Source organism: Capricornis sumatraensis, chromosome 1 (genome assembly GCF_032405125.1).
Source record: "Capricornis sumatraensis isolate serow.1 chromosome 1, serow.2, whole genome shotgun sequence".
In the NCBI taxonomy this organism is placed as follows: domain Eukaryota; kingdom Metazoa; phylum Chordata; class Mammalia; order Artiodactyla; family Bovidae; genus Capricornis; species Capricornis sumatraensis.
The window spans coordinates 248,052,164-248,065,798 of NC_091069.1; the positions used below are offsets into that span (position 1 = coordinate 248,052,164).

At 50.1% G+C, this 13,635-nt stretch overlaps 1 protein-coding gene across 1 annotated transcript in view; it reads right to left on the reverse strand.

The window, feature by feature from the left end:
- PRDM15 (PR/SET domain 15) overlaps window positions 1-9,234 on the reverse strand; it is a 46,385-nt gene extending 37,151 nt beyond the window's left edge. Inside the window, exons 1-4 of the mRNA XM_068975590.1 lie at window positions 9,198-9,234; window positions 8,576-8,669; window positions 7,051-7,204; window positions 4,555-4,807 (exon numbers count right to left, since the gene is read on the reverse strand). Coding sequence (XP_068831691.1) covers window positions 4,555-4,807; window positions 7,051-7,204; window positions 8,576-8,669; window positions 9,198-9,234 — 538 coding nt within the window. The remainder of the gene's footprint in view (window positions 1-4,554; window positions 4,808-7,050; window positions 7,205-8,575; window positions 8,670-9,197) is intronic.
- Between the last annotated feature and the right edge of the window lie 4,401 nt (window positions 9,235-13,635).

Genomic DNA, 13,635 nt, shown 5'->3' on the forward strand with positions numbered 1-13,635 from the left:
TTGCAGTAAGGAGCTCATGATCTGAGCCACAGTCAGCTCCTGGTCTTGTTTTGCTGACCGTACAAAGCTTTTCCATCTTTGGAGGCAAAGAACATAATCAATCTGACTTTGGCATTGACCATTTGGTATCGTCTATGTTTAGAACCGTCTCTTGTGTTGCTGGAAAAGGGTGTTTGCTATGACCAGTGTGTTCTCTTGGCAAAACTCTGTTAGCCTTTGCCCTGCTTCATTTTATATTCTTCCAAGGCCAAATTTCCCTGTGCTCCAGGTATCTCATGACTTCCTACTTCAGCATTCCAATCCTCTATGATGAAAAAGGTACCCTTTTTTTTGGTGTTAGTTCTAGAAGACATTGTAGGTCTCCATAGAACTGTTCAGCTTCTTCAGCATTAGTGGTTGGGGCATAGACTTGGATTACTGTGATATTGAATGGTTTGCCATGGAAAAGAACAGAGATCATTCTGTAGTTTTTGCGACTACACCCAAGTACTGCATTTCAGACTCTTGTTGATTATGAAGGCTACTCCACTTCTTCTAAGAGACTGTTGCCCACAGCAGTAGATATATATAATGGTCATCTGAATTAAATTCACCCATTCCCATCCATTTCAGTTTTACTGATTCCAAAGATGTTAATGATCACTCTTGCCATCTCCTGTTTGACCACATCTAATTTACATTTATCCATGGATATTAAGAAGAGGTGGCAAGAATACACAGAGGAACTGTACAAAAAATATCTTCACGACCAAGACAATCATGATGGTAGGATCACTCACCTAGAGCCAGACATCCTCGAATGTGAAGTCAAGTGGGCCTTAGAAAGCATTGCTATGAACAAAGCTAGTGGAGATGATGGAAGTCCAGTTGAGCTATTTCAAATCCTAAGAGATGATGCTGTGAAAGTGCTGCACTCAATATGCCAGAAAATTTGGAAAACTCAGCAGTGGCCACAGCACTGGAAAAGGTCAGTTTTCATTCCAATCCCAAAGAAAGGCAATGCCAAAGAATGCTCAAACTACCACACAATTGCACTCATCTCACACGCTAGTAAAGTAATGCTCAAAATTCTCCAAGCCAGGCTTCAGCAATACGTGAACCGTGAACTTCCTGATGTTCAAGCTGGTTTTAGAAAAGGCAGAGGAACCACAGATCAAATTGCCAACATCTGCTGGATCATGGAGAAAGCAAGAGAATTCCAGAAAAACATCTATTTCTGCTTTATTGACTATGCCAAAGCCTTTGACTGTGTGGATCACAAGAAACTGGAAAATTCTGAAAGAAATGGAAATACCAGACCACCTGACCTGCCTCTTGAGAAACCTATATGCAGGTCAGGAAGCAACAGTTAGAACTGGACATGGAACAACAGACTGGTTCCAAATAGGAAAAGGAGTACATCAAGGCTGTATATTGTCACCCTGTTTATTTAACTTATATGCAGAGTACATCATGAGAAATGCTGGGATGGAAGAAACACAAGCTGCAATCAAGACTGCTAGGAGAAATATCAATAACCTCAGATATGCAGATGATACCACCCTTATGGCAGAAAGTGAAGAGGAACTAAAGAGCCTCTTGAAAGTGAAAGAGGAGAATGAAAAACCTGGCTTAAAGCTCAACATTCAGAAAACTAAGATCATGGCATCTGGTTCCATCACTTCATGGGAAACAGATGGGGAGACAGTGGAAACGGTGTCAGACTTTATTTTTTTGGGATCCAAAATCACTGCAGATGGTGACTGCAGCCATGAAATTAAAAGACGCTTACTCCTTGGAAGGAAAGTTATGACCAAGCTAGAAAGCATATTAAAAAGCAGAGACATTACTTTGCCAACAAAGGTCCATCTAGTCAAGGCTATGGTTTTTCCAGTGGTGATGTATGGATGTGAGATTTGGACTGTGAAGAAAGCTGACCACTGAAGAACTGATGCTTTTGAACTGTGGTGTTGGAGAAGACTCTGGAGGGTCCCTTGGACTGCAAGGAGATCCAACCAGTCCATTCTGAAGGAGATCAGTCCTGGGTGTTCTTTGGAAGGAATGATGCTAAAGCTGAAACTCCAGTACTTTGGCCACCTCATGGGAAGAGTTGACTCACTGGAAAAGACTCTGATGCTGGGAGGGATTGGGGGCAGGAGGAGAAGGGGATGACAGAGGATGAGATGGCTGGATGGCATCACCGACTCGATGGACGTGAGTCTGAGTGAACTCTGGGAGTTGGTGATGGACAGGGAGGCCTGGCGTGCTGTGATTCATGGGGTTGCAAAGAGTCAGACACAACTGAGCGACTGAACTGAACTGAACTGATGGCTCTAACATTGCAGGTTCCTATGCAATATTGTTCTTTACAGCACTGGACTTTACTTTCACCATGAGACATATCCACAGCTGAGCGTTATTTCCACTTGGCCTAGCCGCTTCATTCTTTCTGGAGCTATTAGTAATTACCCTCCACTCTTTCTCAGTACCATACTGGACACCTTCCGACCTGGGGTCTCATCTTCCAGTGTCATATCCTTTTGCCTTGCCATACTGTTCATAGGGTTCTCGCGCCAAGAATACTGGAGTGGTTTGCCATTCCCTCCTCCAGTGGACCACGTTTCTGCCAGAACTCTTTACTATAACCCATCCGTCTTGGGTGGCCCTGCCCAGCATGGCTCATAGCTCCAATGAGTTACATGTGCTCCTTTGCACTGACAAGTCTGTGATCCATGAAGGAGAAACTCCAATATGGGGAGATAACCTCTGTGCCGGCTTTGACCTTGAGAGTCATGAGGCATGTGCCACACACAACTGATAAGGTCAGACCCTAACAACCAAACCCTGACGTGCAGTCTAGGCTGGTCACATGGAATACGGAATCCAGGACACGAGGAAACCAGGTCAGCAAGATGCTGGTGAGCCTGGAAGCAGTGGGGGAGCTGGCTTCATCCCACCCACTGCGGGTGCCTCTGAGGGGCAGGGCCAGGTACCCAGTTTTAGCAAATCCAGAGGGTGGGTCTAGGAGCAGTCTGGTGAAAAACCAAGGGTCTCTCCAAATTCCTTCTGTCCCCTTTCCTATCAAAATAAAGAAAGGCCCATCAAGGCCAGTGTCCCTTTGCAGTATCCCTGGGAAGATGTAAACCCTCTGCTGCCATCAGGCACCATGTGCAGCCGTCTGTCTTTCCTGGGGGACCCCCCCAGAAGCTCAGCACACTGCCACCTGCACCCAGCCTATAGTGACTGAAGAAATGCTCTGGAAATTCACGTCTACCCAGAGGCTCTGGGTAGGGGCTTTGAAGAAGTAACCAAGGCAAGGCAGGTGAGACTGGATTCAGGTGGTCCTAAATCCACTGACTGGTATCCTCATAGGGAGAGGATCCAGAGACCCAGGGAGAGATCCTGGCAGGGATAAGATGATGCAGCGACCAGCCAAGGATCCCCAAAGGCCATCAGCAACACCAGAGCTGGAACAGGGGCCCGGAAAGGACCCTCCCTCCCAACCTCGGGAGGAACCAGCCCTACCCACAGCTAGATCCTGGACTTCAGGCTTCCAGACTGTGAGGCAGTACATTTCTCTCATTTAAGCCCTGGTCTGTGGCGCTCTGACAAACTGTATGGGCCACCTCACGGACCTCCAGTATCCTTCCTTGATACCACTGGGCAAGCCCACCTGGAGTGGCTCCCAAACCTCAGCTACGATGGAGGGGTCATGGGACAGCCCAGAGCCCTCCAAACCTGTTACTCCTCTTGCCCTACTGAGCCATCTGTAACCCACAGTGCTCAAAACAAAAGAGATCATTTCCTTGTCAGAATCCTGTGGTTTGGGGTCAGGAGGAACGCCAGTGTCTGCTTCTCCCCAAGAGGAATTCATCTTAGAGGCAGCCACGAGCGTGTCTGCCCCAGGCAGTTCCAGGTGGGGTGTGTGAAATCCCATTCACCCAGGTCACAGCCCCACATGCAAGCCATCCACAAGGTCAGGTGGGGAGGACATGCAACCAAAGGACCTACAATGGGGGCGGAAAAGACTTAAGTCCACCGGCCCCCTCACAAGGTCAGATGCCCCAGTTCGGGGTGGCAAGCCCTGCATCTGATTTGCTTCTCTGGTACGATGCAGGTGGATCACAGGTGTCCACTAGCTCTTTCTCTGACCCCACACACACACATACACGTGTGTGTACACATGCATGGATGTACACACACACACACCTCTAGGAGAAGGCTGCTGGAGCCAGAATCCAGGTTCAAACCCTGATTCCTTCACTCTCTGCTCTGTGACTCAAGGCAGGTTTCTTAACCTCTCTGTGCTCCATTCCCTCTGCCCGAACCCTGGGACCATAACCTGACCCCAGAGGACGGGCAGGTGAGTGATGTGGGAAGCCACAGGACCAAGCTGGGAATGGAGCTGCTACCAGCAAGCCTGCCCTGGGGCGAGCTCTTCTAATAGCCTCTCAGGCTGGGCAATCAACATGCAGACCAACCAACCCAGCCACATTCCCCACCCCCGCAGGCCTGCCCAGCCAGACGCCTCCCACTAACATCAGGCTGCTGTGTGAGGCAGGGGCCAGCACATACCCTGGAGCCCGGGGCAGGCCTGCCTCAGCATGGGCTTGTCCATCCTCTTGGCGTAGAAGGCTGCGTACCACACACGCAGCTCGGTGCCCGGAGGAATGTCCCGGGAGGTGGTGAAGTACACGTCGCTGCCGTGCTGGAAGGCCGTCAGGTTCTGGTGTCCCGGCTCAGCTGCCGGCCGCACCAGCATCATCCAGTTGCAGTCGTCCTCGTTGGAGGTGTCGAAGCACACGGGGTGCCCATCCTTCTGGAATACCTGGAGGTGGGGGGAGTGCAGACCACCGCAGGGCCGGGGGGTGGCTGGTTATCCACCAGTGTGTGTTAGCGTGCACACAGGTGTGTGTGTGTGGGCATGCGTGCACACATGGGGCTACCAAGTGACCAGTCTAGACACTGCCACATCAGTCAGTGGCCACGGGCCTGATCTACATTGACGGGTGACCACATTGATGGGAGGGCAGGGGAAGACCCCCAAAACAGGTCAGGCTGGTCACAGGCAAAGGGGAAGCAGGAGGCACAGCTAAAGGTCAGGTGTCACGGGAGGCCTGAGTTCTCAGGTGGGTACTGGGATGCCTCATCTCCATCTGTGGTCCAGGCGGGTACCTGGTCACGTGTGCTCTGCTCTTGTTCCAGGATGCACGAGGAAGCCTGAGCTCTACTTCCAGGTCAGGAGTTCTTAGGAGCCCTGAGTGCTACACATGGTCCTGCTGGGAATGAGGACACCTAAGGTCTACCTGCGGTCCAGATGTAGAACCTGGACGCTCAGCTCTAGTCAGTTTTCAAGTGGGCATGAAGACACCTGAGTTCTACTCCTGGCCCAGGGTGTCAGTGGAACACCTGAACTCTATACCTGGACAGGTGTATCAGGTCACCTGAGTTCTTTTTCCAGTTCTTTTGCAAGTATGTTCAATGACTTTGGCAAAGTTCCTCAATCCTTTTTTTTAAGTTTTAGTTATATATTCGTTTATTTATTGACTTTTTAACCTTTCCAGGTGGCATGCGGGATCTTAGTTCCCAGACCAGCGATTGGACCCGTGCACCCTTCAGTGGAACTGTGGAGTCTTAACCACTGGACCATGAAGTCCCATTCCTTGATCTTTATAAGCTGTGCCCTCATCTAAAAAGCAGCACTATCACTTTACGGATGGAATGCAGGCAGGGACAAGGGGGAGAAGCTTGAATATTTTGAAGTTCAAAGTAACCACATGGAATAGGGGGCTCCTGTCCCCTATTTTCTGATGCAATTGTTGCTTCCTCATTATAGAAAGAAATTTCCTTCCTCTTCTGGCTTTTCCTGTAGGGGCTCCCCACTGCTAAGAGCTAGAGTACCCCCTCTGAGAAGGGGAGCGGGTGGAGGGGGCTACCAGGTGCCTAATGCCCCCCAGTCGGTACAGGGGCTACTCCCAGTTGGCCTTAGCTTCCTTCTGCGGGCATAAAGGTGCCCCCAGCACCCAGATACCCAACACTGAGCCTGTGCTGGAACAACTCAATACCAGACACAGACCTTCGGAATCTTTAGTCACCGAAAGAAACCAAAACAGGCACAAAGGGCTTTTTCAAAGAGGCCTTGGCCAACCACGGGCCCACAGTGATTACGCCCATCAGCCCTGGGTCTCTTGACATCACTCCTGCACATAAAACAGCCTTTCTTTCTTTCCTTTCTTTGTAAACAAATCAAGTCCCTTTCCCTTCTCTCCACCATGCTGAAATCTGCCTTGTAAACTCAGTTCTCCGAGGACTGAGAGTCCCCACGGTCAGCTGGATCATCTCTGTCCGAAAACACGTGGGTCTCTGCTAAGGGTCTCCAGGAAAGCTCCCCTCTGGGGCACACTGCTGTCTGACCAGTGCCTGTTCCTCTCAGTTTACTTCATGGGTGTTTCTGAAGGCTGGCTGCGGCTGAGCCCTCTGGGCCTAGGGCCAGAGCTGTGACCCATACTCAGAATCCCAGCCTCGCGGCACGTCTGGGGGGTCTCACTTTAAGTGATCAAGTCCTCCCTGTAATTTCCTTCCATTTCCTTTTTCTCAGTGTCACAGAGAAGCCATCACCTCCCTGTCTGATGTGTTTTCAGAGCTGCCAAATTTTGCACTGGTCTCTAATCAACACAAAACACCTTCCTTTTGAAAGAGCCTTGCAAAGTTCCCTACACTCCATGCAGGTGTGAAATCCCCACGCGGTCCTGCAAATTCCACAGAAGGCCCCTCCTATAGCCTGCACTGGTGGGCAGCGGGGGAGAGGTCCACTCTTGCCTATGTTTTAAATACACTCTTCTGAGTTTTGCAAAATACTAACTTAACTCATGCTCCTGTGATATAAAAATAAACTAAAAACAAAATAAAAAGAAACACTGTCTTGGAAATTCAGCAGGACTACAACACCTAGAGCTGTCTCTATGATGTTTATAAATCACTGAACTGTTCAGTGAGCATTGCCCTCGCCCACCTGCACGCGAGGAAGGTCACAAACAAGGATGCTGCAGCCCCCACCAGCCCAGCGTGTACCTTCAGTGGAAACGCAGACTCCTTCTCCCATTTGGCGACGCGTCGTGACTCAAATGGGCCGAACTGTGTGCGCTTGACGAGCTGGGTCACGGCAAACACCCCCTCAGCTCCGTCTTCCAGGCGTCTGATCTCCAGGTTGGAGGGAAGGGATGACCTAGAGATAAAACAAAGCAAGAGAGTCTCTGCCCCGAGTGCCCACTCTGGCCAGGGTGCCACCAGAGACAGAGGGTTAGGATGATGGAGAAGGTCGCTCCCGCTGGCCCCAGAGCAGCTGATGGAGAGGCACTGACTTGAAGATGTGTTTATACTCCCTACCCAGGCGACAGAGCCAATGCTTACGTGCATGCGCGCACGCGCGCACGCACACACACACACGCACCTACACACACACACCCCCCCCCCCCCCCAAGTGGGCCCATAGAGAGGGAGGGAGGACCACAAAGAGGGATTCCCGCAAGGCTGCGCTGGGCTGGGTTCATCACGAATGTGGCCTTTTTAAGTCAACTCAGGCAATGTTAGGGAGAGGACACGTGTATCCCGGGGGAAGAGGAAGGGAGGCATGTAGGTGGGGACCTAACGCGAGCCAAGACCAGGGCACGCCTGACCCACGTCTGGGGTGGTGCATGGACCCCTCACAGAAGCGGCAGGCCAGTTGAGACGAGGAACCCATCCGGGAAGGACCGATGGCTCCCAGTGGAGCTTTGTGGGCAATGGGCAACCACTGAAGGGTCTGGAAGAGAGCTGGTCAGATCTGTGCTCCGGGCCAAAATAGGAATCTCTTTGCTCTGCACAGGTAAGTCAAAGTCAAACCAGTTGGGAGGCTTCTAGGAACAGCAGTGATAAGAGGACAGCTTGAGTGCCAGCCCATTCCTAAAGCAGATGTCGTGATGACAGCCACGTCCGAGGGGCCATCCTCTCCTCTTTACAGATGAGACAACCGAGATGCAAGAGAGGCACGTCTCGTCCAAGTCCAAACAGCTACTACCTGGCAACAGGGCTGCAACCTGGGGCTCCATAGGGGACACGGTCCCCCGACCCCAGGGAAATCTGGGCTGGCAGAGCCACGGAGCCCCGGCTCCAGATCTAGGGACTCATCCAGCAGCTATTCCCCCTTTGCCTGGCCACCTGCACTCACTGCCCACGGCTCCAGCCCCCAACCAGGCATGGGTTAGACAGCGAGCCTGGGTTTGAACCACAGAGGAGACTGAATGAGCAGACCTGCAACCTCGGCTGTGGTTGTTTGGTGTATAAATCAACTCAGCGCCCAAGCTGAACCAGGAACTAGATAAAAGACATTAACCCAGATGCCTCCTCGACACACCCTGGCTCATCCCAGGGGCAGGTAACCAGCTTGCAGTGGGTGGAGATCTCGGATGGCCTCAAACGAGAGGGCGGTCCCTCTCCTCATTTGCTGTCTCCTCCCTTTGTGTAGACACCGAGGTGGCCAGGCTCTTGCTACAGGTGACAAACAGACAACCCTGTTTGAAAGGCAGGATGGTAAAGATAGCTGGAGGGGGTCACTCACCTGGCCCTGCTTAACACGAAGGAGTCTTTGACCATGACCACCGGGCCCAGCTCAGGACATTCAGAGTCGTGGTACTGGCTGCAGTCCTCACACCCTGAAAACAGACATCCTGGCATCAGCGGGGGGCATCAAGAGGGGAGGGAGATGCCCACAGAGCATCCCGCAGCCTGGGGGTGACCCACAGTACTCCCCACAAGTACAAAAAGAGAGCAACACAGGACACGTGCCCCTAGGAGAAAAACCCAGCTCCACGGCACACGGCAAGGCTGCCCGAGTCAGCTCTATGGGGATGCAGGACAGGGTCTCTGTAAATGAGAGTAAATGAAAATTTACCAACGTAACCTGTTTCTCATAAATTGAACATGTCAGAAACCTTTCTAAAACCCGGGATTACGTTTCTGAGTCTGCTGCCACCCCTGCCCCAGTGCCCTTTGCAGGGAGTTCTGGGAAAGAAGATTCTTCTAAAATCAGTCCTGGTAGCACATTTCGTGTCATACACCGTGGTTCTTAGTAACAGGGAAAATCCCATCTAAAAGGAGACAGCTTTTCTCTACACAAAGACCAGACGTGCACGTGACTCTGCCTGCTGGTGAAGGTGGGCCCCAGGCCCCGGAACACTCACAGATGAACATGATCTCTTCATTCCCGTCCTCAGCCATCGCCGCCACCTGTCAGGACACAGCGCCGCATTAGTGAGCAGCTTTGGGCCCAAGGCATTTTTTTTTTTTAATTTATTGAGTAAACTTGATTTACAATGTGGTGTTAATTTCTGCTACACGGCGAAGTGATTCCGTTACATATGCATGCGTGCCGAGTCACTTCAGTCGTGTCCAGCTCTTTGTGACCCTGTGGACTGTACCCACCAGGCTCCTCTGTCCATGGGAGTCTCCAGGCAAGAGCACTGGAGTGGGCTGCCGTGCCCTTCTCCATCAGTTATATATACAGTTCTTCCTTACATTCTTTCCCACTGGCATTTTTGACGATTAATATTTTTTAACTGGAGGATAATTACTTTACGAGGCTGTGTTAGTTTCTGCTGTACGATGAAGGGAATCAGCTACAATGTATACATATATCCCCTCCCTTGCGGACCTCCCTCCCACCCCCCTCTCACACCTGGACATCACCACGGAGCACCGAGCTGAGCTCCCTCTGCTTCTGCACCCAGAGTCTGTCATACAGAGTAAAGTTAGGAAGAGAAAAATTTCACATATGAATGCATATATGTGAAATCCAGAAAAAGGGATACAAATGAACCTATTTCCAAGGGAGGAATAGAGACACAGATGTCGAGACATGTGAACACAGTGGGGGAAGGGGAGGGTGGGACGTATTGGGAGATTGGGATGGACATTTATACATTACTGTGTGTAAAATAGCTACCTAGTGGGAAGCTGCTATAAAGACAGGAAGCTCAGCTCAGTGCTCCACTGGCATTTTTTTTTTTTTTTTAGTATTTATTTATTTGGTTGCACCAGGCATGTGGTAGTTCCCTGACCACGGATCTAACACAGGCCCCCTGCATTGGGAGCATGGAGTCTTAGCCACTGGACCGCCAGAGAGGTCCCCCTCCATTGGCATTTTTAAAGACCGTTCCTGCTCCCATGGACAGAGGAGCCTGGTAGGCTGAAGTCCATGGGGTCGCTAACAGTCTGACACGACTGAGTGACTTCACTTTTGACTTTTCACTTTCATGTATTGGAGAAGGAAATGGCAACCCTCCCCAGTGTTCTTGCCTGGAGAATCCCAGGGACGGGGGAGCCTGGTGGGCTGCCGTCTATGGGGTCGCACAGAGTCGGACATGACTGGTGCGATTTAGCAGCAGCAGCAGCAGCAGCTAATGGCCCCCTAAATCATATATAGAAACTGACTTTGTGATTAGAAGAAAAATTATTTTTCCATTTTGTTTTTTCGGTCACACCATGTGGCTTGCAGAATCTTAGTTCCCTGACCAGGGATAGAACCTGGGCTCTCGCAGTAGAAGCACAGAGCCCTAACCACTGCACAGCCAGGGAATTCCCTGACTTTGTGCTCTAAAGGCAACATGCAGTACGGTCCTCTTTATTGTGGGATGGGTTTGGGCCTTGAAATGTTTCCTCACTCAGAACAATGTTGCTTTTAGCAAGCCATGCATGTGCATGCCTCTGGATTCAGGACACTGTCGTGAACGCTGACTTTCACCTTTCCCTAGTGGCCATCCGTTTCCATTTGTAAAATAAATGTTGTTGTTCTTCTTCAATCGCTCAGTTGTATCTGACTCTTGCGACTCTGTGGACTGCAGCACGCCAGCCTTCCCTGTGCGTCACCATCTCTGAGCTTGCTCAAATTCAAGTCCACTGAGTCAGTGATGCCATCCAACCATCTCAACCTCTGTTGCCCCCTTCTTCTCCTGCTTTCAATCTTTCCCAGCATCAGGGTCTTTTCCAATGAGTCTACTCTTCACATCAGGTGGCCAAAGTACTGGAGTTTCAGCTTCAGCACAGTTCTTCCAATGAACACCCAGGACTGATTTCCTTTAGGATGGACTTATCTCCTTGCAGTCCAAGGGACTCCCAAGAGTCTTCTCCAAAACCACAGTTCAAAAGCATCAATTCTTCAGCACTCAGATGAAAGTGAAAGAGGAGAGTGAAAAAGTTGGCTTAAAGCTCAACATTCAGAAAACTAAGATCACGGCATCCAGTTCCATCACTTCATGGCAAATAGATGGGGAAACAGTGGAAACAGTGGCTGACTTTATTTTGAGAGGCTCCAAAATCACTGCAGATGGTGACTGCAGCCATGAAATTAAAAGACGCTTACTCCTTGGAAGGAAAGTTATGACCAAGCTAGACAGCATATTAAAAAGCAGAGATATTACTTTGTCAACAAAGGTCCGTCTAGTCAAGGCTATGGTTTTTCCAGTAGTCATGTATGGATGTGAGAGTTGGACTATAAAGAAAGCTGAGTGCTGAAGAACAATGCTTTTGAACTGTGGTGTTGGAGAAGACTCTTGAGAGTCCCTTGGACAGAAGGAGATCTAACCAGTCCATCCCAAACATCAGTCCTGGGTGTTCATTGGAAGGACTGATGCTGAAGCTGAAACTCCAATACTTTGGCCACCTCATGCGAAGAGCTGACTCATTGGAAAAGACCCTGATGCTGGGAAAGATTGACGGCAGGAGGAGAAGAGGACGACAGAAGATAAGATAGTTGGATGGCATCACCAACTCAAGGGACATGGGTTAGGGTGGACTCTGGGAGTTGGTGGTGGACAGGGAGGCCTGGTGTGCTGCAATTCATGGGGTTGGAAAGAGTCGGACATGACTGAGCGACTGAACAGCTTTCTTTACGGTCCAACTCTCACATCCATACATGACTACTGGTAAAACCACATCCTTGACTATATGGACCTTTGTCAGCAAAGTGATGTTTCCGCTTTTTCATACATTAAGCTTGTCATAGCTTTTCTTCCAAGGAGCAAGTGTCTTTTAATTTCATGGCTGTAGTCACTCTCCACAGTGATTTCGGAGCCTAAGGAAATACTCTGTCACTGTTTCCATTGTTTCCCCATCTATTTGCCATGAAGTGATGGGACCAGATGCCATGATCTTAGTTTTTTTTTAATATACTGCCATTTAAAGAAAGCCAGTTTTCACGTGGCCACTTCTATTCTCCCTCCCTCACAGGACTGTGAATGCCTCCAGGGCAGCCTTGTCTCACATGACCTCTATTTTTCTCCACCTGCTAACCTCTGCGAAACACCACATTTCTCTCGGGGACTAAGGCACCACCTAACATCATGGAGGGGAGCCCTCCCGCTCTCCACAAAACCTTTGTCACATCCGGTCACTTCTATTTCCGGTTCAGCCTTGAGGTTCACCTCCACAGCAGGCAGCCACGCCCAGCCCCACTACCTATATATTTGTGGGCAATCTGAACATGTTCATTCTGGGGTCTCAGACTCCTGACCCATAAAAGGGAAATTAAGATGCCCACCCCATATAGTTTTGGGGTGAGTATAAAGTGAGATACACCTGGTGTGTGCCACTCACTAACAGTTCCTCTTCCATCCCACCCCTCCATCCCCAATTAAGTCAACCCAGTACATCCTTCCTGTATCCCACTCCTGGCTAAGACCATCTGTGGTACCATTTTGGGGAAGTATGTAGGCTGGCATACTTCCTGAATGCTGATTCCATATGCCCTCTGCCCCATTTCCATCCCCAGGAGCTATTAAAGGATGAACAGCAGACAATGCAAAGTCCAAATGAAAATACAGATTTGCTGAGCACATAATTTCATGAGCAGAGTAGAGGACAGAGTTGAAAATTCCACCACGGAAGTCAATTAGTTACAAGGAAACAAGGCAGAGAGACGGGATTTCCAATTTGCCCTTAAAATGCCAAGGATCATATTTTCCCCCAAACACAGCACAATAGTTTCTGTTCCTAGGAACACTCCTTTACATTACAAGATGTCTCAGGTGGCTCAGCATGTTTAACTTGGGGCTTCCTGCCTGATGGCCTGCACGGGCAGGGTCAGAGGTCAGTCTGGAATGTGGGTAGCAGCTGGTCACAGAGCAAAAGAGGAAGGACAAACAGGAAGAAACATGTGGAAACCCACTTTCGTGAGCTGCTGAGGTGCCCCCAGGGGCCTAGAACCGTCTGCCCACTGGCAGGAACCCCCTCCACTGGTCAATACCCGGTCATGTTCAAGGAAGTTCTCAAGAACTTCCTTGAACTTCCTGCATGATTCTGCCAGCTCATGGCAGAATACAGGGTTCCCACAAAGCTGGCAGCATCAGAGAGTGCAAACGACGGGAACCATTCTGGCCTTTCTCGAGGCCTGATGTGGCCACCTGCCTCTGGTCTGGCCTCTCAAGGAGTCCACTTCCTGGCTATTCTGTGAACACTGGGGTGCCAGAATCTTTCTGAATTACAGTTTTCTCTCAGGGATATACCCAGGGATTGCTGGATCATACGCTAGTTCTTAGTTTTTTAGGGAACCTCCATAGTTCTTTCCACAGTGGTTGTACCAATTGACATTCCCTCCAACGGTGTAGAAGGGTTCCCTTTTCTCTA